Genomic DNA, 27,065 nt, shown 5'->3' with positions numbered 1-27,065 from the left:
TACAGTGTGGTAGGTGTGAAAGGTTACAACTATACTTCAGGGCAGAAGGCGGAAGCATTCAGGGGCTACAATTGTGGCTGAATTTATGGGGGCTGAAAAAATTGTAGAAATGTTCATTGCACTCTTCTTTGTGCAAGAGACAGCCACAGTCTGTTTTGTAAAGGGACTACTCAGTGCAAAAGAAACACACTCTACTTACAGTACTGCAGGCTTGGGACATGTTGCTTTGTTTGACTGCACTAACTAAAAGGAAGTAAGAGAGGGGTGGAACATGGCTCCAACCCATTATATACTGAGTAACTCAGTTAACCTCTTGATGACCCCTTTACTACAATCTGTGTGATCAAAACATAGGCTCCCATCCTTCAAAATGTAATTCTAAATGTTTACATAGAAGCAGCTACGTTTTGTCCAGTTGGGTTTTTTCTAAAGTGCTGGCCAGTCAATGCTTTCTGTCCTTTCCCCTGCCTTGCTCTCGTGTCTCTCTTTCTCCTCTCTCATATTGCCTCCATCTAACACATGTTTAGTAGAAAGAGGAATCTTAATAGCTCTTCTAGTTCTCCAGTGAAAGGTCCTTGTAGAATGAAAATAAAATCCAAATTTGGCAGCAATACCAGAAACAACCTCTTCTAATAGGTAAAAGGTATTTGAAAATGGCAGAAAGATGTTCTAGTCTGATGCTTTGCTTACCAAACAACAGTTTGTCCTTTTCAGCTCACTCTGGACCATACAATCTGCTAAAATACATAATAAAGTATCTGGTAAGAAGAGACACATCTCCTTTGCTAAGCCCCTCAGCTGGGAGTTTGTAGAGACAACACAGACTGAGATGAAACACAGAATTACGTTGAAAGACAGCAGACTGACAAGGTTTCCTTTTCACACTCCATAATGTAGGCTTATGGTTCCAGGTGGGTGCTAAGCTTGTACTAACGCCCTTAAATTCCACATATTGCAGTTGTTTCATTATTCCTTCCTATTGCTATTCACAGGCTGAGATGCCAGAACCTCAAATAGACAAGAGAAATCGCAAAATTACTAAAGAGGGAAAAATGACAAAATTCCATCAGGATTGCACTGAATACATGACAGCAAAGAAAAGAGGTGTCATCTTCAGTCTCCAGATCCCTCTATCCAGCTGACATATGCCACTGCTGCTGGATATGCTGGATTTATTACACTGTACTCCTGTGGCTAAGGCATGGGTTCTGGTTAGAGGAGTGAGAGGCACAATGTGACTTTCACTATTAGTTGCAGAGTGTGCTGAAGTCTTAGAAATGTCAAACTCCAGGTCTGTCACTTTGCTGGATGAACTAGATGAGAAAGTATTCTACAAAGGAGATCCACTGAAGCAAATGATGTTTAGAAAAGTGCAATCTTATGAGACTTGTTACCATTTAAAATGCTTTCCCAAGCTTTAACTCATATGGAAATGAGTTTAAATATGACTTGGGTCTTGGAATTTGAAAAGGAAAGTACGGAAGGAGGACAGCATTCAATTGACTAATCATACAAGTATGGCTAATGCTTTCTCTACCACCCATGACTCTTTTGACCTTTCTCCTATGCAAAGTCTGCCCCACCAACCCCCAGCATCCATTTCCCCAGCTCCTGTTGCATGTCACTGAATGCCTCCGCAGAAAGTTCCATGAGCAGGTGGATTTTCTCCACAAATCTGTTTTTTTCTTTTTAAGTTCTGCAGTCTTCCATATCACCCTCATTCTCCTATGCCCACAAGCACTGTCACCTTTTGGCTACTTTTGACTCCAGTTTCAACCATCCTTCCCTGCTTTCTGTGCAAGATCTTAAGAACATAAGAATGTCCATACTGAGTCAGACCAAAGGTCCATCCAGCCTAGTATCCTGTCTACCAACAGTGACCAATGCCAGGTGTCCCAGAGGGAGTGAACCTAACAGGTAATGACCAAGTGATTTCTCTCCCGCCATCCATCTCCACCCTCTGACAAACAGAGGCTAGGGACACCATTCCTTATCCATCCTGGCTAATAGCCATTAATGGACTTAACCTCCATGAATTTATCTAGCTCTCTTTTAAACCCTGTTATAGTCCTAGACTTCACAACCTCCTCAGATAAGGAGTTCCACAGGTTGACTGTGCGCTGTGTGAAGAAGAACTTCCTTTTATTTGTTTTAAACCTGCTGCCCATTAATTTCATTTGGTGGCCCCTAGTTCTTATATTATGGGAACAAGTAAATAACTTTTCCTTATTCACTTTCTCCACACCACTCATGACTTTATATACCTCTATCATATCCCCCCCTTTGTATCCTCTTTTCTAAGCTGAAAAATCCTAGCCTCTTTAATCTCTCCTCATATGGAACCCGTTCCAAACCCCTAATTATTTTAGTTGCCCTTCTCTGAACCTTTTCTAATGCCAGAATATCTTTTTTGAGATGAGGGGACCACATCTGGACACAGTATTCAAGTATCTTCTCTTGAGGGAGTCAGGAAGATAAAAATCTGCTATAGCCTTCCTCCTGTTCCCCTTCTCCTTGAATACACTCCCCTTTCTTCCCTCTTACTGCCATTGACATTTCTTGTCAGGTTCCCACCACCTCTGATTCCTTTATCCATTCCAAAGACTCCTTCCCCTTCTGTCTCTTAACCTCCCTTGCTAACATCCTCTCCCTTACCTTCCTCCTTAACCTCTGGTTCCTGTAAAAAAATACAAGTGTCTTTGTTCTCCCCACTCCTGAAAAACTTACCTCTCCAACTACCATCTCTATCTCCCCTTCATCCTTGAGTTCATCTTCATTTTTTGCCCCCCTCTTCCCACTTTATACCTTTTTTGGGGTAGTGCCTTGTATCATTCCCCTCCTGACTGCTGCCTATGAGGGAAGGGCAGCCCTTCACTCCAACGGTCTGACTGCAATAATGGCCCCTGAGGATAGCTGTGTGAAAGTTAGAGCAGCCACCAGGGAATTGAATTGGCCCCAGGACTGGGGGAGCACAATTAGGAAAGAAATACCTTCAGCTGTATTTGCATTATTGTAGTGTGACAAAAAAAGGACTGGTTTTCCTTTAATTTGCACCAGTTTCACGCTAGTCTAACTCCATTACAGTTACTCCTGATTAACACCACTGGGAGAGGAGCATCAGGCTCTTTGCGTGCACATTAAGATTGATATAATTTATGCTGACTATCATCAGTTACAAGGAGATGTTTTGGCAGTTGGGAATCACTAGGCATACGGGAATTCTGGCCAACCTCCTTTTCTACACCTGTTGTACCAACTGCCAGGAGTGGGAGGTGAAGCAGGAGATACCCAAAGAGTCCTCTACCCAGGGAATCCTCTGGTGGGTGACTATTCTGTCTCCAGGGCAGGATCTGGGCCAGGAAATAAGTGGAAGGGGCTGATTCCACAAAGAGTGGCACTAGGTCAAGGTGGAATTAATAAAAGAATACTGTCTTTTCAGGGAAACACAGTGACGAGCTTCTTCTGTGTCACTAGCTGGGCTGCAGGCATTTGAAGTTAGATGGGAGCAGGGCGTGGGGTGTGAACGAGGAAGAGATTTAGATGATGGTGCTGCCTGTGACTCAGGGATTCAACTCTTGCTTCATTCATTTGGATACTCCTGATGCTATACCTGATGGAGCAAGAGGTAAGTGTCCTATTCATCTTATTAATAGCACACCATAATAGTAGAGATGGAACTTTGGCTACTGAATCTTGCCTTAGAAAAATAAAATGCTCTGACCTGAGTATAACTGCTTCTAGCAACTGAAACTATATGCCAGAGCAAAACCTTCTAATTTCTTATCTTAAGAAAAAAAAATCAAATTCACGATTTAATTCAAAACTCTGAACAAAATGAAAAGTGTGGGGAGCTTGCCAGTAGGAATCCGAGCTGGTAGAGGTTCCCCGGATTCTATAGATTAGATAAACCCGACAGAATAACTGACATTAGCAGAATGAAGCAACATCATAACAAGGTCTAAAAGCTACAGAATGGAACTGGAAGATTACACTTATTGGGGTGGGGAGCAGCAGGGTATGCTGAGATTAAACTACAATTTACTGAATGAAAAAGAGCAAAATCCAGCTGACTGACAATTACAGCAACTGGACATGATGGGAAGGGAATGTAGTGTAAACCTTATTTAAAAATCAATAGATAATTTTCCCCACATGTTGCAATATGAAAGGCCAGAAGTTAAGGTAAAGGAGAAAAGTACCTGCCATCAAACACTATTTGGAGAAAATAAAAATCAGATCAACAAATTTGCACTTAGTTCTTAGTTCTATAGTTTAAGCACATTTCATGATTTTTTTTAAATCACTCTTGGTTTCTCAGTGAAGTGTGTAACATTCTGATGAACTACACTAGTTTTTCATCTATGCCATCAGCAGATCAGCGTGAAGTAAAATCACAGCCAAGACTATATTGGCGCAACATTTGTAAATATATAACTACAATGCAATAAAGATAATACAGAAATCACAGAGTACAGCAGCTCAAGCCATGTATTTCAGTTTACCAGGGTTTAAATAATGAATGTTTGTGCAGCTTTAAATTGCCACAACTCTAAAATCCAAACTCAGCCCAAAATCTATGATACCATCTGCTGGTATAGAACTTAGCAGTGGCCTGTGATGCAGAAAGTCCATTAAAGGTGAGGCTACTGCTGCCTCAAATGTCCATAATTACTTCTCTGTTCAGGAGGCTAGTGTAGCCACCAGAAAATGGGCATAAAAAAAGACCTGTCCAGGGGTATGTTGACTCAACTGTCAGCAGATATCTAAAGTGGTATCCATGTAAACGGGGATCAATTTTGAACATGTGATGGTGCTGTCCCAAGAGCCAACAAAAACCCAAGCTCCCATAAAGAGGAGAAAATTGAGTAGGTGTAGAGAGATTATATTATTCAATGACTCATAGACTTTAAGGTCAGAAGGGACCATTATGATCATCTGGTCTGACCCCCTGCATGCTGCAGGCCACAAAACCGTCCCTACCCTTCCCTTGACTCTGCTGATGAAGTTCCAAATCCTGTGTCTTGGTGACTTCAATTTGCAGAGAACCCTCCTGCTAGCGATCCCTGCCCCATGCTGCGGAGGAAGGCAAAAAACCTCCAGGGCCTCAGCCAATTTACCCTGGAGGAAAATTCCTTCCCGACCCCAAATATGGCGATCAGTAAGACCCCGAGCATGTAGGCAAGAGTCTCCAGCCTGACCCTTGTTAGTCATTATACTATTTACCTGCTATTGCTCGGTATTCCCCACCAATTATGTTTTACCATTAAACCATTCCCTCCATAAACTTATCTAATTTAATCTTAAAACCAGACAAGTCCCTCGCCCCCACCGTTTCCCTCGGAAGGCCGTTCCAATATTTCACCCCTCTCACGGTCAGAAACCTTCGTCTAATTTCAAGCCTGAACTTCCCCACGGCCAGTTTATATCCATTCGTTCTCGTGTCCACATTAGTATTAAGCTGGAATAATTCCTCTCCCTCCCTGGTATTTATCCCTCTGATATATTTAAAGAGAGCAATCATATCCCCCCTCAGCCTTCGTTTTGTCAGACTAAACAGCCCGAGCTCCTCTAGTCTCCTTTCATACGACAGGTTTTCCATTCCTCTGATCATCCTAGTGGCCCTTCTCTGCACCCGTTCCAATTTGAGTTCATCTTTTTTAAACATGGGAGACCAGAACTGCACACAGTACTCCAAATGAGGTCTCACCAGCGCCTTGTACAACGGAAGCAGCACCTCCTTATCCCTACTAGATATACCTCGCCTAATGCATCCCAAGACCGCATTGGCTTTTTTCACCGCCACGTCACATTGTCTACTCATAGTCATCCTTCGGTCTACAAGAACCCCTAGGTCCTTCTCCTCTTCCGTTACTTCTAACCAATGCGTCCCCAGCTTGTAACTAAAATTGTTGTTAGTCATCCCTAAATGCATCACCTTACACTTTTCACTATTAAATTTCATCCTATTTCTGATACTCCAATTCACAAGCTCATTCAAGTCTCCCTGCAGAATATCCCTATCCTCCTCCGAATTGGCAACGCCTCCCACCTTCGTATCATCCGCAAACTTTATCAGTCCACTCCTGCAATCGGTTCCGAGGTCAGTTATAAATAGATTAAATAAAATGGGTCCCAAAACCGAACCCTGAGGAACTCCACTGGTAACCTCCCTCCAACCTGACAGTTCACCCTTCAATATGACCCGCTGCATTCTGCCCATTAACCAATTCCTTATCCACCTCTGGATTTTCATATCGATCCCCATCTTTTCCATCTTAACCAATAATTCCTCATGGGGTACAGTATCAAACGCTTTACTGAAATCCAGGTATATTAGGTCCACCGCATTTCCCTTATCTAATAAGTCCGTTACTTTCTCGAAGAAGGAGATCAGATTCGTTTGGCACGATCTGCCCTTCGTAAAACCATATTGTAAATTATCGCACTTGCCATTAACCTCAAGGTCCTCAACTAGTTTCTCTTTCAGAATTTTCTCCAGCACCTTGCACACTACAGATGTTAAACTAACAGGCCTATAGTTACCCGGATCACTTTTTTTCCCTTTCTTGAAAATAGGAACCACATTAGCTATTCTCCAGTCTAACGGAACAACCCCTGAGTTTACAGATTCATTAAATATTATCGCTAATGGGCCTGCTATTTCCCGCGCTAATTCCTTCAATATTCTCGGATGAAGATCGTCCGGTTCTCCCGATTTAGCCCCATTAAGGCGTTCGAGCTTTGTTTCTACCTCGGATACGGTAATCCCCCATTCTGTTTGCCCCTCTGTCATGGTGCTAGTATCCCTAATACCTTCATTGGCCTCATTAAACACCGATACAAAATATTCGTTGAGATATTGCGCCATGCCTAGATTATCTTTAATCTCCTCTCCGGCTATAGTCTTCAGCGGTCCTACTTCTTCCTTCTTTGATTTCTTCCTATTTATGTGGCTGTAAAACTTCTTACTATTGCTTTTAATTCCCCTCGCTAGGTCCAACTCTACACGGCTTTTGGCCTTTCTCACTCTATCTCTACATTTTCTGACTTCACTAAGGTAAGTTTCCTTACTGATCCCTCCCCTCTTCCACTCTTTGTACGCTTTCTGTTTCTTCCTAATCGCCCCTTTGAGTTGGTCGCTCATCCAGCTCGGTCTAAATCTCTTGCTTAGTAATCTTTTTCCCTTTTTCGGGATACAGGCCTCTGAAAACTCATGCATCTTTAACTTAAAGTAATCCCAGGCTTTATCTGCCTTAAGATTCATTAATACGTTTGCCCAATCCACTTCCCTTACCATTCCCCTTAGTTTGTTAAAATTGGCCTTTTTAAAATTATAAACCCTAGTCTTTGATTTAATTCTGTTACTCCTTCCGTTTAGTTTAAAGTGGATTAGCTCATGATCGCTGGAGCCCAAGTTGTCCCCTACTACCACTTCCTCAACGAGGTCCTCACTAGTCACTTAAGATGCTTGCAAGAGCTCTTCTTTATTATGTGTCCAGTTCCAATTGGCTGTGCATAACAACAGCTTCATACCAGATCATGATTAGGATCAGGGACAAACAACTCAGAGAGAGACTACTGGAAGATCCCAAATTAACCCTTGAGAAAGCAATTCGAATTGCAAAGTGTCATAACTATAAAGGGAAGGGTAACAGTTCTCCGGTGTACAGTACTATAAAATCCCTCCTGGCCAGAGACTCCAAAATCCTTTTCCCTGTAAAGGGTTAAGAAGCTCAGGTAACCTGGCTGGCATCTGACCCAAAGGACCAATAAGGGGACAAGATACTTTCAAATCTTGATGGGGGGAAGGCTTTTGTTTGTGCTCTTTGTTTGGGAAGTTGTTCGCTCTTGGGACTGAGAGGGACCAGACATCAATCCAGGTTCTCCAAATCTTTCTGAACAAGTCTCTCATATTTCAGACTTGTAAGTAAACAGCCAGGCAAGGCATGTTAGTTTATCTTTGTTTTCTCAACTTGTAAATGTACCTTTTGCTAAAGTGTTTATCTCTGTTTGCTGTACTTTGAACCTAAGGCTAGAGGGGAGTCCTCTGAGCTCTTTAAGTTTGATTACCCTGTAAAGTTATTTTTCCATCCTGATTTTACAGAGAGGATTTTTACCTTTTTCTTTAATTAAAAGCCTTCTTTTTAAGAACCTGATTGATTTTTCCTTGTTTTAAGATCCAAGGGGTTTGGATCTTGATCCACCAGGAGTTGGTGGGAGAAAGGCGGAGGATGGTTAATTTCTCCTTGTTTTAAGATCCAAGTATTCACCAGGGAATTGGTGAAGGTCTCTCAAGGCTACCCAGGGAAGGGAATTAGCTTTGGGATGGTGGCAGCGGACCAGATCTAAGCTGGTAGTTAAGCTTAGAAGTTTTCTGCAGGCCCCCACATTTGTATCCTAAAGTTCAAAGTGGGGAAGCAGCCTTGACACCAAGCAAAAGAAGTCACCCAGTCCAGACTGGAGTTTATGGAGGGTGTACACTGCTCTGACACTGTGGACATGGTAAAGAATCCATAATACTACACGAAAAGAGACCTAAAGCAGAAAGGCATGTGGAGCTCAAAGCTGGAATCCACCAAAGACAGAACATGGCACTGCACACACTGTGGCAAACAGCACAAGCCACAAAAACCCATGGCATATGGAAAAAGATGCAAGAACTACAATGAATTACAACACTTTGCAAAAGCTTTGCTTTATTCTAAGTCCAGTCCCAACTAACTGTGCTAAACAATGAGAGCTTCTCAGCACCCTGCCCAGACTCTCTTTATGGGCTGAGCTTCCCAAACAGAAACAGATCCCCAATCCCACAACTATAATAATGATTTGATGTCTAGTAAATGTGTCCTTCAGTGACTTCTGGGGATCAATACATTTTGCTTATGACAAAACAAGTTAAGACGTGCCTTATCAGGGTAATGATGAGCTACCTACTGGTACCTCTCAAGGTCCACAGCACTTCTGATCCAAATCCCACTGAAGTCAAAGAAAGTATTTCCACTGACATCAGTGGGCTTTAGATCAGGCCCTTCATTGACCAGATAATTTTAATTGCCTGTCCATATTGCACATTATATTTATCTGGTTGCAAAAAAGTGACCAAATCCATTCAGGAGAGCCAACCTGACAAGGAAAGGGCAACTTTTCATATATGTCTGTGCAGATGCCTTTAAGGATTTTTTCTGTCTAGTAACCAGCTGTAATACAGAACTTAGTGGCCTTGGATTTCTAAAATTAGCTTGCTATCTCCTTATTTAGACACTTAACTAAAAGAGATCTCAGTTGCAGATGTGTTGTGCACCCACAATGTTTACTGAAGTAAATGGGAAATGTGCCTGCTCAGTTTCTGAAAGTCAGTCCACTTTTACTTAGGAGTCTAAACAATGATTTAGGTGTCTAAACTTCGATACGCATATCTGAAAACTGTGGCCAATGGGACTGCTTCCATGAGTAAGGAAAGCAATATTTGGGCTTTTATCATTAGGGCATGAAAAAAATTAATCTGATATCCTGGACTATCTATGGCTGTACATCAAAGATGATCCAGGGAGCTTATTTAAGTTTGCAGCCACTAAACACAATTACTGTTAAATAGAGTCCATTGGATTTCATTTGTTTTTTTAATACACGGCTGAGGAGAGATTATCAGTCAGGTTAAGGCTGCATGCTATAAGATGCAAGAATATTTTTGGATTATACTTTATTTTAAGGGCAAATTTAATTATCACCGAATTATGATGGCATCTCCATGGGAGCAGATATGGCAACTGCAGTAGTGCAAGCCACATTCACAATGAGGAGCGCTATTTAAATGAAACTAAAATTAAGCTGAATACCAAATGAACCCATATTAAAAGGATTTAATCATCCAATGAGTATAAATGAAATATAAATGAAAGCCATTGCTGAAACACTGCCATTGTTGAAAGGAAACAGAGTGAAAATGTTTATGAACATTTGTATGAAAGATAATTGAAATGCATTCATATTGTTTCAAACAATTATCATAATTGCAAGTGTAAAAATTCTTACAGATATTTGAGGCTAGGAAGATTCTGGAAGGCGTCTTGGTCAATGTACACAAGGTTATTTGCTTTCTCAATTCTTCTGCAAAAGGAGAAAATAAAACATTACAGCAAATGGATCAGTGCCTTTTTAAATAGATCCAGGGCTTCTCTTAGATAGAGGATAGCAATACATTTGGGGGCTTTTCTGACAGGGGATAACTCTACATGACCCCAAAGGAGCAGCCAGCCCAAACCTAGCAGAGTCAGAATCCCAGCCCTCTACCTGTTTTACCATATTGCTAATAGCTGAGGAAGTGTTTTAGATCAAAGAGTGAGAGAGTTGAGGGCAAGAGACGAGGGAAGCATCTGGTTGAGAAAGGAAAGGGTGGGTGGGAAGAGAAGGAAATAGACAGATGAAAAGAGAGATCCCAAGCATACATGTATTGAATTTTTAAAGTACATCTGAACCAAACCCTTTGATATCTGGCCACCACTAGTCTTTAGATTTCTATCCTACGATCTTATGTTGCTCACTTACTTACATTTCATGTAGTTTGGGAAGGCTGGAAAACACATTAGCTTCTATGACTTCCAAGGCATCATTCTGGGAGATCTCTCTGTGGAGAATAGAAGTTGAGATATTTCATGCCATGGTACAAGTGAAAAGATAAGCCAAAGAAATATAGATATTTGGTGAAGAATGATACCTAGAATTTATTGGGCACCTTTTATCCATAGACCTCAAAGTACTTTATAAAGGAGGTAAGTATCATTAGTCCCATTTTACAGATGAGGAAACGGGCCCAGAGAGGTGAAGCAGGCCTGTGACAGAGCTGGGAATAGAATGCAGGTCTGCTGAGTCCCAGTCATGTGCTCTATTCACTAGACCACACTGCCTCCCAAAGGTCTTATAAATTACAACAGGTGCATGCACATATGAAATTATAGCGCACGATCTATGGGACACAGACTGTTTACTGGATCTCAGACATCACTGAATGTTAGTATAGATTTAGCCAAGACTTTCATAACCCTATGATGGGGAGAAGGGGAGCTTTAAATGTAACAGCTCTGAAGAGGTAGGATTTTTGGTTCCACAGTAACACATACTATGATTTTGTCCTGGTGTAAAATGTTGAGCTTACTTTAAAAATTTTAGAGCAAATTTCCAGAGTTCTGCTGTCAGAAGGCAGGAAGCCACATAGGTGGTATAGCTCATCTGTCCCCAGAAGAAAAATCTGAAGAAACTCCACCTAATCTAGCTCATGATATTTATATGTGATTGATGCCTCTTATGTATAGTTTCAAAACTGCAGAACAAAAATGGGTACAGTTTTCTTTTATGAGCTGAAACCCCAGCTGTGACAGAATACATGCAGCTGCAGACCACCCTTTGCTCCACTTGTCTCTGGGGGAGTTTCAGCCCATGGTGTAACTTAGAGTAGCCACAGGACTGCTTCACATTACACCAGTTTGGTTTGGTCACCAAAGGGCTACCAGAGAGAAATTGCTCTGGCCAAGTCCTCTATGGTGAGGGGTACCAAGAGAGGCAGGCTAGAGCTGGCTATTCTAGAGGGTTACCCACATGCCAATTTAGAGATCAGAACAAAGGATCCATTTCTCAGACTTGAATCTGGTCCACGAAGTACATTTTGAGATTTGGATGCAACTCACTAATGGGAGGACACACCAGTACACAGCTGCCAAATGAAGCCCCGTGAAATGGGTCATACTGTATATCGGGCACCCCTTATTTATGGTTATTTTGTTCTTTTGAAATTAAGGTAGCTACTGCAAATGGATTCAGACACGGCCCAAAGTAAAATAGTAAGACACAGTCACTATATGTAAGAGATCAATTATAAAAATAGTTAAAAACTAATATATATGAAATATCCCTCTTTGTTTTGAGCAGCCACTGAACTATGCCTGCCAAGTAGGCTGCCCATTAAAAAAACAATCTTGCCTGCCTCTTTATTATGTATAAAAATCCTGTAACTATTTTGTTTGTTTGTATTTAAATAAAAAAATACTGCTTTTTTTAAACATTAGCAATTCAGATCTTGTCTACTCTCAAAAACTCTACAGTGACTGGAGAACAAATGAATTTATGATATCCCAAGAGACTGACTGATGAGCAATTGAGAAAGACATGATTTTACCCACACTGCAATGGGAATTGCATTTATTTAGCTGAGGGCTGTGTTGCTGCAGAATCCACACATACCAGCTTCTCTTTATTATTTATTTATATTACAGTTGCACCAATATGCCTCAGCTGAGTTTGGGGCTCCACTGTGGTATGAATTATAGGAACACATAGTATGAGATTCTGCCCCAAAGATCCTACAATCCAAATAGACAAAACTTGGGAGGGAAGACAGAGGCACAGAAAGGTGAAATGGCCATCAAGGGTTAAAATCAGTAAGTCAATGACACAGCTGGGAACAGAAACCCGGTCAGTCCCAATCCACTGTTCTAGCCATTGTATCATGCTGCCTCCACAGTTTACTATAGTGTACAGAATTAAAACCAAGGCCTTAACCAAAATATTTTCCATTCCATTCCCATCTTATCACGATGACATATAAAATATCCATTATGAGTAATCACCTTTTATTGTACATTTATATGATAGTGCAAACTGCTTGCTCAAGTACACTTTAAAAGATTGAATGAAACCAATGTTGTTTGAAGCAGCCTTTTAAGAGTTCATTTTATTATTATTATTTTTTATGAACAGCACATTTGCTGTTTCCAGCAATCTAAAAATCTGTCATCTAGAAAAAGGCAAATCCATAGAAAATGCAGAACATTTTATACCTCCAAATGAGATTAGCCAGGAGAGAGTCCATGCTGCAAAACAGCACAGGGACAAAGGCTGCAGATTTATTTGTCTTTTGTGATGTAGGTTTTTTGCAGGTCACAATAAAGGCACCAAGATACAGTAAACTATACTGTATAAGCTCCCCAACAGATGGCGCTGCTGAGGTTAATCATGTTTCATGAGTTGACCCAATAAAATGTGTGAATCCAGCGCTGTGACAGGGCTGGAAAGTCTTATCTGGCATATAATTTGGGTATGTTTTTAGAAGGATGCTTATTTATTAAATGGTTCTGTGTCAGAAATATGCTCTTTACTTTGGGAAATTATAGAGGGTTATGTGTTACTTTTAAGAAAAGTGTTTAAAGGTCAGGCTAAAGTTTGTGCTAAGCAGTCCACAATATTTTCGAAAAGGAAGAGGAGAATAAATGGTTAAAAAAGAAAGGAAGGAAGATAGAAATCTCTGTTTTTCTTTTAAAAGATTATTTTAAAAAAATCCTACCACACCATTTGCATAAAATGGAGGTTTGTTCACCCAAATATTTGGGGAATAAATATTCATGTTTGCATGCATACAAGGGTATTTGTGCGCAAGCCAGAGTATTTATTATTCGTTATCCACTGTCTGTCATTTGTTGTTATTCTGTTTACATTTTCATTCAACCAGGTAAGGATGAGAAACAAGAGCATGATTTAGGTCATCAATCACACCCCACGAATAGCAAATGGAAATGAGCAGTTTGCAAACAGCGCATCTGATGATGTTTTATTTTCATTAGTTGTTTGAACAATTATGAATAGTAATTAAATTAGTCACACTCCTAGTTTGTTGATGGACAAAACACAAACATGTGACAATTGTTCTCTTGGCTGACACCGGGGATTGAACAGCGGATCTCAAGAACTAAGAGCACGAAGCGCTAGACCTTAAGTGAAGGGATCAGCTCAAAACAACCACCTCCTTTGTAGGTCAGGCACTGATAAGAACAGGTAATATGCTAATAGCATGTAATAGTAAGCTACAAACAGAAAAAGGGACTACATTTACTGGATAATTTATGTGCAATGAATAATACTATCTGCTTTAGTACCCGCTATCATTGCAAATCCAGATAAGAATTGAGGCATCATTTCTGATTTATACAAGTTTTTGCACAGGTATGTGCAGACAATCAGGAACAATTTCCAAAATATCAAAGAGGAAACAAACTAAAGCCCTATTCTTGCAAAGCACCTACATGCGTGCTTAACTTTAAGTACATGAGTTGTTTCATTGAAATCAATAACACTACTCATATTCTTCAAATTAAGCATGTGCATTAAGTGCTCTGTTGAATCAGGGCCTAAACCAAGAAAGAGAATACAAGACAGATGTTTGTCAGAAGACATAATGCAAGTTTGTTTCTATGATTCTATTACTCGGGTATTTTGCTATGATTCTACTATTCTATGTTACCAAATGGGCTCAAAGCTTATGTTACTAGCTATGGACTATTACATGCAAGTTGGCAATAAAAAAAGCGCTCTCTCAGCTGAAAGACTATCTTTGTCTGTCAGGTTAAAGCCTCAAAATTCTCCCAATTCCATCATATTTAAGAAATAAGTGTGTCTTCTATGGTGGATGTTTGTATTTTGTAGGAAACGGGTTTTACTTGCCTTTCCCAAAAGCCCACATCTTCATAATCATCTTCCCCAAAACAATTAATAGAATCATAGAAGATTAGGGTTAGAAGAGACCTCAGGATGTTATCTAGTCCAACCCCCTGCTCAAAGCAGGACCAACTGCAACTAATCATCCCAGCCAGGGCTTTGTCAAACCAGGTCTGTCATAACTATAAAGGGAAGGGTAACAGCTGTCCTGTGTACAGTACTATAAAATCCCTCCTGGCCAGAGACTCCAAAATCCTTTTCCCTGTAAAGGGTTAAGAAGCTCAGGTAACCTGGCTGGCATCTGACCTAAAGGACCAATAAGGGGACTAGATACTTTCAAATCTTGGCGGGGGGGAAGGCTTTTGTTTGTGTTCTTTGTTTGGGAGTGTGTTCACTCTCGGGACTGAGAGGGACCAGACATCAATCCAGGTTCTCCACATCTTTCTAACCAAGTCTCTCCTATTTCAAACTTGTAAGTAAATAGCCAGGCAAGGCGTGTTAGTTTCCCTTTGTTTTCTCAACTTGTAAATGTACCTTTTACTAGAGTGTTTATCTTTGTTTGCTGTACTTTGAACCTAAGACTAGAGGGGAGTCCTCTGAGCTCTTTAAGTTTGATTACCCTGTAAGGTTAATTTCCATACTGATTTTACAGAGATGATTTTTACCTTTTTCTTTAATTAAAAACCTTCTTTTTAAGAACCTGATTGATTTTTCCTTGTTTTAGATCCAAGGGGTTTGGATCTGTATTCACCAGGGAATTGGTGAAGGTTTTTCAAGGCTTCCCAGGGAGGGAATCCATTGGAAATGGTGGCAGCAGACCAGGGCTAAGCTGGTAGTTAAGCTTAGAAGTTTTCATGCAGGCCCCTACATTTGTACCCTAAAGTTCAAAGTGGGGATAGAGCCTTGACATGGTGGCAGAGCGGTGGGATCATTTTAAACCCAAAAGCCAGTGAGATTTTTTTTTCCTTCTAGCTGCTTGAAAAGCCGAGCTGGAGGTAGATAGATGCATATCTTATCTCTCCTTGCCTGAAGGCAGAGATGTTAAGTTTTTTTAACAAGGTCCTTTGTTAAGAGAAGGGTTCAATTAGCAAACGACTGGTAAAAGGAATTTACAAGCTGAATTGTTTTTTTTTTCTTTTTACATCCTCGGGAGTAGCTAGTTAGAAAGTCTCTGTTAACTCAGCAGCAGCCAGAGCTGAGAGCTTCCCAGTTTCAGTCAACTGCAGAGGGGGTTACCCAGCACAAGAAAACAGGAAAATGACTACCAAAGAAGTAGCTAAAAAAATAGAACTGGCCAAACTAGAAGCAGAAGAAAATGAAAGAAAACATCACAGACTGCTTCAATTAACAAAACTCGAGACACAGCAGAGAGAAAGAGAAGAAAAAGCCAAAGAGGAGGCACACAAGAGAGAGATGGAGCTGAAAGAAAAAGAGATGGAGCTGAAAGAAAAAGAGATGGAGGAGAGAGAAAAAGAAAGGAAGCATGAACTGGAAGTAGCAAAGGCTAAGCCGGATACAACAGCCCATCCCAACAACCCCTCTCCAGGTACCACTTCCCATCCCAGAAAATTCCCCACCAACAAGGCAGGCGATGATACTGAGGCCTTCTTAGAAAATTTTGAAAGGGCCTGCCTTGGATACCGCATCGCTGCAGACCAGTACATGGTAGAGCTGAGACCGCAGCTTGGTGGACCCTTAGCAGAGGTGGCGGCTGAAATGCCTAAGGAACACATGAATAGTTATGAACTTTTTAAAAACAAGGCCAGACTCAGAATGGGGCTAACACCCGAGCATGCCCGTCGACGGTTCAGAGCCCTAAAGTGGAAACCCGATGTGTCATTTACCCGGCATGCCTACCACATTGACAAAAATTGTGATGCCTGGGTATCAGGAGCAAATGTTAAATCTCTGGAAGATCTGGTTTCCCTAGTAAAAATGGAGCAGTTTTTAGAGGGTGTTCCTGAGGAAATAGAAAGGTACATCCTAGATAGGAAGCCCAAAACTGTAACTGAGGCGGGGGAGATTGGAGCCAAATGGGTGGAGGTGGCAGAAAAGAAAAAAACTAGTAGCAGTTGGAGCGAATATCAGAAGGGGCAAGCCGAAACAAAACCTTACCACCGGGGACAACCCAAGGCCCCACCCACATCCCAAGGGAAACCCCAGACGCCTTCTCACCCCACCACACCAGTCTCCACCAACCAACATCGCCCCGGTGATACCTTAGCAGGGCGATGTTTTAAATGTAATGAACTGGGACATATAAAGGCTCACTGCCCCAAGAACCCCAACCGATTACAGTTCATTACACCCCAATCACACCAAAGATCCCCAGACCCAGATGCCTCTCTCATACCCTCGGAGCCAAGGGAAACCTTGAGAGTGGGCGGAAAGAAGGTTATCGCTTGGAGGGACACTGGGGCACAAGTGTCAACTATCCACCAATCCCTAGTGGACCCCAAACTCATCAACCCGGAGGCTCCAGTGACAATTCAACCCTTCGTGTCACAGTCTGTAACCTTGCCTACAGCCACGTTGCATGTCCAGTACAAGGGCTGGTCAGGAATGTGGACTTTTGCAGTCTATGACAATTATCCCATTCCCATGCTTCTGGGGGAAGATTTGGCCAACCATGTGAAGCTAGCCAAGAGGGTGGGAATAGTCACCCGCAGCCAGGCTAAGCAAGCTTTCACCCCCATCCCTGTTCCTGAGCCGTCCACCAGGGCTCCATCTGTGTTACCAGAGACCCAAACAACGGTGGTGGAACCGGATCCCCTGCCAACGAATGCAACAGCCGTAGTGGATCCAATCCCAGAGACCCAGCCAAAGCCAGTCCCAGAACTGGCTTCCAGAACTGGAACTGGCAACGCAACCAGCACCAGAACCATTGCCAGCACTGAGTCCAGCGCTTGCAAACCCGTCTACAACTCCAATGCCAGAGGGCACCAGCGAGCCTGACCTGGCAGAAGCAGCAGATAACCCTACCCAAGAGACTCAGCCAGAGCCTGAGATACCACATAGTGCACCAGGGGACAGCAGTTCACAGTCAATGGAAACAGCCCCAGCACCTGCATCGCTTCCAGAGGGACCAAGCCCCAGTCCACAGTCCAAGGAGGAACTGATGTCTCCAGCATCAAGGGAACGGTTCCAGGCCGAGCAGGAAGCAGATGACAGCCTTCAGAAAGCTTGGGCGGCGGCACGGAGCACCCCACCGCCTCTCAGCTCTTCTAACCGATCCCGGTTTGTTATAGAACAAGGACTTTTATACAAGGAGACTCTTTCTGGTGGGCACCAGGAAGACTGGCATCCTCAAAGACAGTTGGTAGTTCCCACTAAGTATCGGGTAAAGCTCTTGAGCTTAGCCCATGATCATCCCAGTGGCCATTCTGGGGTGAACAGAACCAAAGACTGGTTGGGTAAGTCCTTCCACTGGGAGGGAATGGGCAAGGACGTTGCTAATTATGTCCGGTCTTGTGAGGTGTGCCAACGAGTGGGAAAGCCCCAAGACCAGGTTAAAGCCCCTCTCCAGCCACTACCCATAATTGAGGTCCCATTTCAGCGCGTAGCAGTGGATATTCTGGGTCCTTTCCCAAAGAAGACACCCAGAGGAAAGCAGTAGATACTGACTTTCATGGATTTTGCTACCCGATGGCCGGTAGCAGTACCCTTAAGCAACACCAGGGCTAAAAGTGTGTGCCAGGCATTAACAGACATTTTTGCCAGGTTTACAGCCCAGGAAGCAGATGACGCGGAGTGGCCTGAAGGTGTCTACTACGAAGGAAAAAAGGATGGTGGCGTAGAAGAGGTGAACCTCTCCATGACCCTTGGACGTCTGCAGCGACAGCAGATCAAGGAGCTGTGCACAAGCTTTGCACCAATTTTCTCAGCCACTCCAGGATGGACCGAACAGGCATACCACTCCATTGACACAGGTAATGCTCACCCAATTAGAACCCTACCGGGAGTCACCTCATGCCAAAACTGCTATACAAAGGGAGATCCAGGACATGCTACAGATGGGTATAATCCGCCCCTCTAATAGTGCATGGGTATCTCCAGTGGTTTTAGTTCCCAAACCAGATGGGGAAATACGCTTTTGCGTGGACTACCGTAAGCTAAATGCTGTAACTCGTCCTGACAACTATCCAATGCCACGCACAGATGAGCTATTGGAGAAATTGGGACATGCCCAATTCATCTCTACTTTAGACTTAACCAAGGGATACTGGCAAGTACCACTAGATGAACCCGCTAAGGAAAGGTCAGCATTCGTCACCCAGGCAGGGGTGTATGAATTCAATGTACTCCCTTTCAGGTTGCGAAATGCACCCGCCACCTTCCAAAGACTTGTAGATGGTCTCCTAGCGGGATTGGGAGAATCTGCAATTGCCTACCTTGATGATGTGGCCATTTTTTCTGATTCATGGGCAGAGCACCTGGAGCACCTGGAAAAAGTCTTCGAGCGCATCCAGCAGGCAGGACTAACTGTTAAGGCTAAAAAGTGTCAAATAGGTCAAAACAGAGTGACTTACCTGGGGCACCAGGTGGGTCGAGGAACTATAAATCCCCTACAGGCCAAAGTGGATGCTATCCAAAAGTGGCCGGTTCCAAAGTCTAAGAAACAGGTCCAATCCTTCTTAGGCTTGGCTGGATATTATAGGCGATTTGTACCCCACTACAGCCAAATCGCCGCCCCGCTGACAGACCTAACCAGAAAGAACCAGCCAAATGCAGTTCAGTGGACTGATGAGTGTCAAAAGGCCTTTAACCAGCTTAAGGCAACACTCATGTCTGACCCTGTGCTAAGGGCCCCAGACTTTGACAAACCGTTCCAAGTAACCACAGATGCGTCCGAGCGAGGCGTGGGAGCAGTTTTAATGCAGGAAGGACCGGATCAAGAATTCCATCCTGTCGTGTTTCTCAGTAAGAAACTGTCTGAGAGGGAAAGCCATTGGTCAATCAGCGAAAAGGAATGCTATGCCATTGTGTACCCACTGGAAAAGCTACGCCCATATGTTTGGGGATGGCGTTTCCAACTACAAATAGACCATGCTGTGCTACAGTGGCTTCATACCGCCAAGGGAAATAACAAAAAACTTCTTCGGTGGAGTTTAGCTCTCCAAGATTTTGATTTTGAAATACAACACATTTTGGGAGTTTCTAGCAAAGTGGCTGATGCACTCTCCCGGGAAAGTTTCCCACAGTTAACTGGTTAACAATTGTTCTTGGAATGAAACATATTGTTAGTTTTTATATAATCAGTAGTATGTCTAAAGGTACATGTGTCTTATTAACTCTGTTTTCTCCTAGAACTCCAGGAAGAAATCACAGCCAGTGTGGAACCGAACGTCCAACACTATCTGTGATTTGGGGGGCGTGTCATAACTATAAAGGGAAGGGTAACAGCTGTCCTGTGTACAGTACTATAAAATCCCTCCTGGCCAGAGACTCCAAAATCCTTTTCCCTGTAAAGGGTTAAGAAGTTCAGGTAACCTGGCTGGCATCTGACCTAAAGGACCAATAAGGGGACAAGATACTTTCAAATCTTGGCGGGGGGGAAGGCTTTTGTTTGTGTTCTTTGTTTGGGAGTGTGTTCGCTCTCGGGACTGAGAGGGACCAGACATCAATCCAGGTTCTCCACATCTTTCTAACCAAGTCTCTCCTATTTCAAACTTGTAAGTAAATAACGAGGCAAGGTGTGTTAGTTTCCCTTTGTTTTCTCAACTTGTAAATGTGCCTTTTACTAGAGTGTTTATCTTTGTTTGCTGTACTTTGAAACTAAGACTAGAGGGGAGTCCTCTGAGCTCTTTAAGTTTGATTACCCTGTAAGGTTAATTTCCATACTGATTTTACAGAGATGATTTTTACCTTTTTCTTTAATTAAAAACCTTCTTTTTAAGAACCTGATTGATTTTTCCCTGTTTTAAGATCCAAGGGGTTTGGATCTTGATTCACCAGGAGTTGGTGGGAGGAAGGAGAGGAATGGTTAATTTCTCCTTGTTTTAGATCCAAGGGGGTTGGATCTGTATTCACCAGGAGTTGGTGGGAGGAAGGAGGGGAATGGTTAATTTCTCCTTGTTTTAGATCCAAGGGGGTTGGATCTGTATTCACCAGGGAATTGGTGAAGGTTTTTCAAGGCTTCCCAGGGATGGAATCCATTGGAAATGGTGGCAGCGGACCAGGGCTAAGCTGGTAGTTAAGCTTACAAGTTTTCATGCAGGCCCCTACATTTGTACCCTAAAGTTCAAAGTGGGGATACAGCCTTGACAAGGTCTTAAAAACCAATAAGGATGGAGATTCCACCACCTCCCTAGGTAACCCATTGAAGTGCTTCACCACCCTCCTAGTGAAATAGTTTTTCCTAATATCCAACTTAGACCTTCCCCACTGCAACTTGAGACCATTACTCTTTGTTCTGTCATCTGCCACCACTGAGAACAGCTGAGCTCCATCCTCATTGAAACCCCCCTTCAGGTAGTTGAAGGCTGCTATCAAATCTCCCCTCAATCTTCTCTTCTGCAGACTAAATAAGTCCAGTTCCTTCAGCATCTCCTTATAAGTCATGTGCACCAACCTCCTAATCATTTTCATTGACCTTTGCTGGACTCTCGCCAATTTGTCCACATCCTTTCTGTAGTGGGGGGCTCAAAACTGGATGCAATACCCCAGATGTGGCCTCACCAGTGCCGAATAGAGGGGAATAATCACTTTCCTCGATCTGCTGGCAATGCGCCTACTAATGCATGTCAGAGTATGTGACTAGATTAATTTATTGGCATTTATCTTTGATTTGGTTACTTTTCCTCTTTGTTTTGATGGTTTGTCAATAATAATTTAGAAAATTTTGATCAGAATAAAACCAAATTTCAAATTATTGAAATCCTCCATGAAATGGAATTACCTTTCTCCGCCTAACTTTTGTGTAGAGTCAGATTTCTGCAATGCAGGTTGGTGGAACGTTTGTTTACATTGTAATGGCTTCACTCTTTATAATCAGGCATAATGAGTGGGGTCCCGCAGGGACCAGTTCTGTTCAATATCTTCATCAATGATTTTGATAATGGCATACAGAATATACTTATAAAGTTTGCAGATGATACTAAGCTGGGAGGGGTTGCAAGTGCTTTGGAGGATAGGATTAAAATTCAAAATGATCTGGACAGGAGAAATGGTCTGAAGTAAATAGGATGAAATTCAATAAGGACAAATACTCCATTTAGGAAGAAACAATCAGTTGCACACATACAAAATGGGAGATGACTGCCTCAGAAGGAGTACTGCGGAAAGGGATCTGGGGGTCATAGTGTACAACATCATTCTGGGATGTATTAGCAGGAGTGTTGTAAGCAAGACATGAGAAGTAATTCTTCTGCCTCTACTCTGCGCTGATTAGGCCTCAACTGGATTATTGTGTCCTGGGTGCCACATTTCAGGAAATATGTGGACAAATTGGAGAAAGTAAAGAGAAGAGCAACAAAAATGAATAAAGGCCGAGAAAACATGACCTATGAGGGAAGATTGAAAAAAATTGGGTTTGTTTAGTCTGGAAAAGAGGAGACTGAGAGGGGACATGATAACAGTTTTCAAGTACATAAAAGGTTGTTACAAGGTGGGGGGGAGAAGAATTGTTTTTCTTAATCTCTGAGGATGGGACAAAAAGTAATAATCTTAAATTGCAGCAAGGGAGGTTTAGGTTGGATATTAGGAAAAACTTCCTGTCAGGGTGGTTAAGCACTGGAATAAATTGCCTAGGGAGGTTGTGGAATCTCCAAAATTGGAAATTTTTAAGAGCAGGTTAGACAGCACCTGTCAGGAATGGTCTAGATAATACTTAGTCCTGCCATGAGTGTAGGGAACTGCACTAGATGACCTCTCGAGGTCCCTTCCAGTTCTATGATTCTATGATCATATAGGAAGAACAGTACACAAGAATGGCCTCTAGTTTTCTATAGCAGTACATACACATACAAACACCATTAGGGGAAAATTCTATTTCTAATTCTAATACATTAAATGAAATAGTGAAGCTGAGAACAGCAGGTGCCTCATATTGGCACAGTACATTCTCAGAAGGAAAACTGAAAACCTTTTACTCTTCTAATTTGGCTGTAAAACTAAGTTCCCAAGTTTATGAGCAGACTTTGAATATTCACCAAAGCTGAACATACAAGTTCTGGAGCTTCTGGCAATAGGGTTTACAGAAAGTGTTGCTTGCTTATAGCACTGAACAAGGAACTTTAATAGAATACAGAACACAGCACTGTCCCCAATGTTGCCATGTCTCATTCCCTGCTGCACAGGACATTTTCCAACCCGCTCCTACCTGACTTTCTGCTACAGATATAAAGAGAGACTCCAATTACGGTATCCTTACACCACACCAACCTGGTAGAACAATGAGGTTTTCTATAACATTTTGGGAAAAAAATGAAAAGACAAACATTTTTCATGAGAAACCAATAAATTTGATGTCAGCAATTTTGAGAAAATTTTAATTAAATAAAGCCATTTTTAATCAAAAATAGTTTTTGTTTAAAAAAATTCCAATTAGCGCTAATAAATAACTGTGTTTGTCTGCGTTGGAGAAAGTAAAATCAGCACTTAATTTGGGCTGTGGGAGATTTTATGTGCTGTGGTAGTACACATGGAGCCCAACTGATTTCAGTGGATTGGGGTCTGTATTTACACTGACATTCTTAACTTTAGAAAACATCACTCTTTTTGGACCATGCCACCCAGCTCTCTCAGCAACATAATTAAACCACCCCAATGAGCAGTGGGAGCTATGTCCATGGGACAAGCTAAGACATGATATTAGTAAAGTTCAGTTACCCAAAGTACTATACACACACACACATATTCAGAAAAGCAAAATACAACTCAGCAGATGAACTATAGGAGCAGTTGATTTTTCAGATTCTCAGGAATGTTTTATGCATGCATTTTAGAAAAACACTGCATGCCTAATTAAAAAATAAAGGCTAATTGCTACATCACCCATCCATGTAATCAAAAATAGTGATACTTTCCACACACAAAAAGCAACCCATATACTTTGAGACTAGGTAATTTATTTTAGATTAAGGAAAACAAAGACTATAAAACTCCCATGAATGAAATACAGTATATTTCTCATTGTGTAAGATCATTTTCAATTAATTAACATCCCCCCAGAAAGGTAGCTCTTTTACATTTAAAGTGTACGTACACAAAAGACAGAAACAGAAATAGCTACATACTCTTCTTTCTTTGATAGAATAAAATAAGGGTTGAAGTCTTTATGCTGCTAATCAATTAGCTATGGGAATATTAGGCTTTTTTAGAAGCTTGGTTCCCATTCAATATTAACATACAGCAGAGCTCCAAAATGGTGCAAAACCCTAAAAAGGTGCTCTTCTAAGAGTGACTTGATTTTGATTTAGCTTAAACATAGTCCTAACTGATTTAAGCTAAATCAATATAGGGCAGATTTATATTGATTTAAGAGTCCAGACAACCCTTTGTAGTGATTTAACTAAATCAATTTTAAATCCCACCTTTAGTTAAACCAGTGAAATTTAGCATGTATGCAAGCCCTGAGTTGCAAAAGAGGGCATCTAAGGCATTTAATTCTGAAAATACATTAAAGGCAATTTTATGTTGACAACAGTGGCTTCATTTTTGCTCACCTACTGCTGTAAACTCTGCTGGTCTACAAGTGCATTTAAGGACTTGAGTGGTGCAAGGACTTTATATGAACTTTCTGCAACAGAGTACAGTAAATTCAAGTACTTCTGCTGTTCAGTACAATACCATCTACCATACAGACATGTGATCCTGCTGAATGCATTTAATCTCTCAGTTCTCTCCACTTCAAGAAGAGCAGCAAACTCATATACCATGTGAGACCATTAACTTGTTATAATTTGCTTTTTCGTATAAACGTGCTCACATACATATCATGAGTGGCATGTTTTTTGTGTGCATGTATTTTTAAAATGTTTTTTCACAAGGGAAGGAAGTGGCAGTTCTGTGCTCAATAGTGACAGAAATGACTTTTTTGTTTGTGGCTCATATTTGAAAAATAATGTGAAGTGAAGGTATTACTTATGACAGGAACTGGACCAGCAGCCCTGAAGACTGAAGTCCTCCATTTATCCCCAGAAGAAGCAAGGCCGAGCCAGTGACAGGGCATGCTTCCTACACTGCCTCACAAGTGTGATTGGATCACCCTCTCGGGTGAGAGGCTAGCCTTTCAACCTTTGGCCAACAAGGTTGCCAATTCGTGTCAATGGTGGTGGTGGGTTGAAATAAGGACAACTGCTCACTAGGCATTCCTGATCTGAGCAGGGGGTTGGACTAGATGATCTCCTGAGGTCTCTTCCAATTCTAATCTTCTATGATCTATGATTTTTACACAGGCCACTGTGTAATTTTCCATCAAAAAATAAACTTTGCAGCCCAGCAACCTGAGCTGTATTTGATAAGGTGATCTAGAAATGCAAGACTCTGTATTCCATTATCTCTTACCTGACTTATCTGTCATTTATAGAATTTATTCTAACGTGTTGTGTGTGTTTTTTTTAAAACCCTTTTTTATCCCTTAGCTCTAAAATTATATGTAATTTAGAGAACAGAAAAATAAGAGAGTAAAAATGTGGTAGCAAAGGAAAAACTTCCTTATTGCATATTACAACTTCATATGAATATGAATGAATTATATTTTTAATTTGTATAATCTAGCTGCATAAGTGGTTTTCTAGCAGTATTGTCTCTTTAAATATATGACTCAAGAATTACCATAGTAACTTGCTTTCTAATTAGCCTTCAATTGCTAACCATCAATACAGTTAGACAAGGTCAGCTCTAGAGTAAGCCCTATAGATTTTTTAAAAAGGCTATAGAGAGTCAGTAACAGCAAGAAAGAAGCAGACTATTGAACAATCTCTACCCAAGGCTGGATGCTATTCCTTTATTACTTGCTGCCTGTGTAAACAAAAAGACATGTCCGACGGCAAAAAGCTTTTAACCTGCCAACAACTACCCAAGATATGGAGATGAGAATTGTATTTAAGATTTGTACTTTTTAAAGAAGACATCTCTCTTTTATTATGCTGGGCCTGATTCTGATCTCACATTAGCATAACTCAGCAGTAACAACTAAAATCAGTGGAGTTACACTGTGTAAATCTAGTGCAATCAAGTCGTCTGTGTCTGGAGGATTTCACTCGAGGGAGTGTGACACTGGAGAGCTTCTGTCCTCACTGCATTACAGCACTTACATATTTCTCATCTTCAATATCAATCACTTTGGGGGGCTTTCCTTTTTGTGACCAGGAGCAGTTGCTATCACTGGCATAATGTTCTATTCACTTTACAGTGATCCTTCCTGTTGCTGATATGCTATATCTCATCCTGAAAGTACAGCACCTGGTAACACGGTAGTCTGAAAACATAATATGTTTCTTAACATGTCTACATTGCAATTGGGGTATGTTTTTGCAGCATGTGTAGACATACAAGAGCTAGCCTTAATCTACCCAGTTTAAGTACCAACATCAGTGAAGTTGTAACAGATGGGCTTCAGGGCAGGCTGTACAGGTTTGCCTGGGACCCTGTCAGTATTCCCTCTAATTTTTCCTATGCATGTGTGGAATGAATTTTGTTATGTGCACCATTATGGAGATGATGTGTCAGACATCACCTCCATATTGGTGCACATAACAAAATTCATGTGGCGGGGGTGGAGCTGAGGGGTTTGGAGTGTGGGAGGGGGCTCAGGACTGAGGCAGAGAGTTGGGGTGTGGGGGGTGAGGGCTCTGGCTGGGGGTGTGGCTCCGGGATGGGGATGAGGGGTTTGAGGTGTGGGAGGGGGCTCAGGGCTGGGGCAGAGGGTTGGGATGAAGGGGAGGTGAGGGCTCCGGCTGGGGATGATGGGTTTGGGGTGCAGGCTGCCCCAGGGATACGTCGGGGAGAGAGGACTCCCTCCATCTCTCTCTCCCTGCAGCAGCACCTGGGCTGGGGGGGAGAGGCACCTTTCCCTGCTGTGGCAGCTTTGAGGCTGGGGCCACGGGATAGGCGCCTCTTCCCCGCCCACAGCAGGTCCGGGGCTGGGTAGAGCATCTCTCCTCGCCACAGCAGCTCCAGGGTTCGGCACATAATAGGCTGCTGTGTGGCCGCATAGCTTAGAAGGAACTGATATATTTTATATGGACTTTCAGAAAACCTTAGAGAGAGTCCTTCAAAAGAGGATGAGAGATAAGAAACAGTAGCGGTAAATGAAGATTTTTCAATATGATCAATGTTTAACAGAATTGGTACTTGTACTAATTTATATATTTATAAGGGAAAGATTGAATGCACACTGAATTAGCAAAATATGCAGGGGACATAAAATTATTTAGGTAAGCCAAGTATAAAATTCAGAAGGATGTAACTGAGAGAATGGATAAAATTCAGTGTCAATAAATGCAACTTAATGGATACTGGAAAGAATGATTTAGACTATAATATTCATGCACATTAATGGGGTCCAAATTAACCGTATCTACTGAGGAAAAATATGCCTTTCACAGTGGACAGAAAACTGAAATCCTCTGCTCAACATG

General features: G+C 41.9%; 1 protein-coding gene across 2 annotated transcripts in view; it reads right to left on the bottom strand.

Moving 5' to 3' along the window:
• Positions 1-27,065, bottom strand: part of FSHR (follicle stimulating hormone receptor) — a 174,944-nt gene that overhangs the window by 48,726 nt on the left and 99,153 nt on the right. Inside the window, exons 3-4 of one of the 2 annotated variants that reach the window (XM_065590726.1) lie at positions 10,546-10,624; positions 10,033-10,107 (exon numbers count right to left, since the gene is read on the bottom strand). In XM_065590726.1, the coding sequence (XP_065446798.1) occupies positions 10,033-10,107; positions 10,546-10,583 (113 nt within the window). In that variant the 5' untranslated portion in view covers positions 10,584-10,624. The remainder of the gene's footprint in view (positions 1-10,032; positions 10,108-10,545; positions 10,625-27,065) is intronic. The other variant, XM_065590725.1, reaches the window with a different exon arrangement.

This window comes from Chrysemys picta, chromosome 3, assembly GCF_011386835.1.
Source record: "Chrysemys picta bellii isolate R12L10 chromosome 3, ASM1138683v2, whole genome shotgun sequence".
NCBI classification, from domain to species: domain Eukaryota; kingdom Metazoa; phylum Chordata; order Testudines; family Emydidae; genus Chrysemys; species Chrysemys picta.
This window is presented reverse-complemented; position numbering and strand designations above follow the sequence as displayed.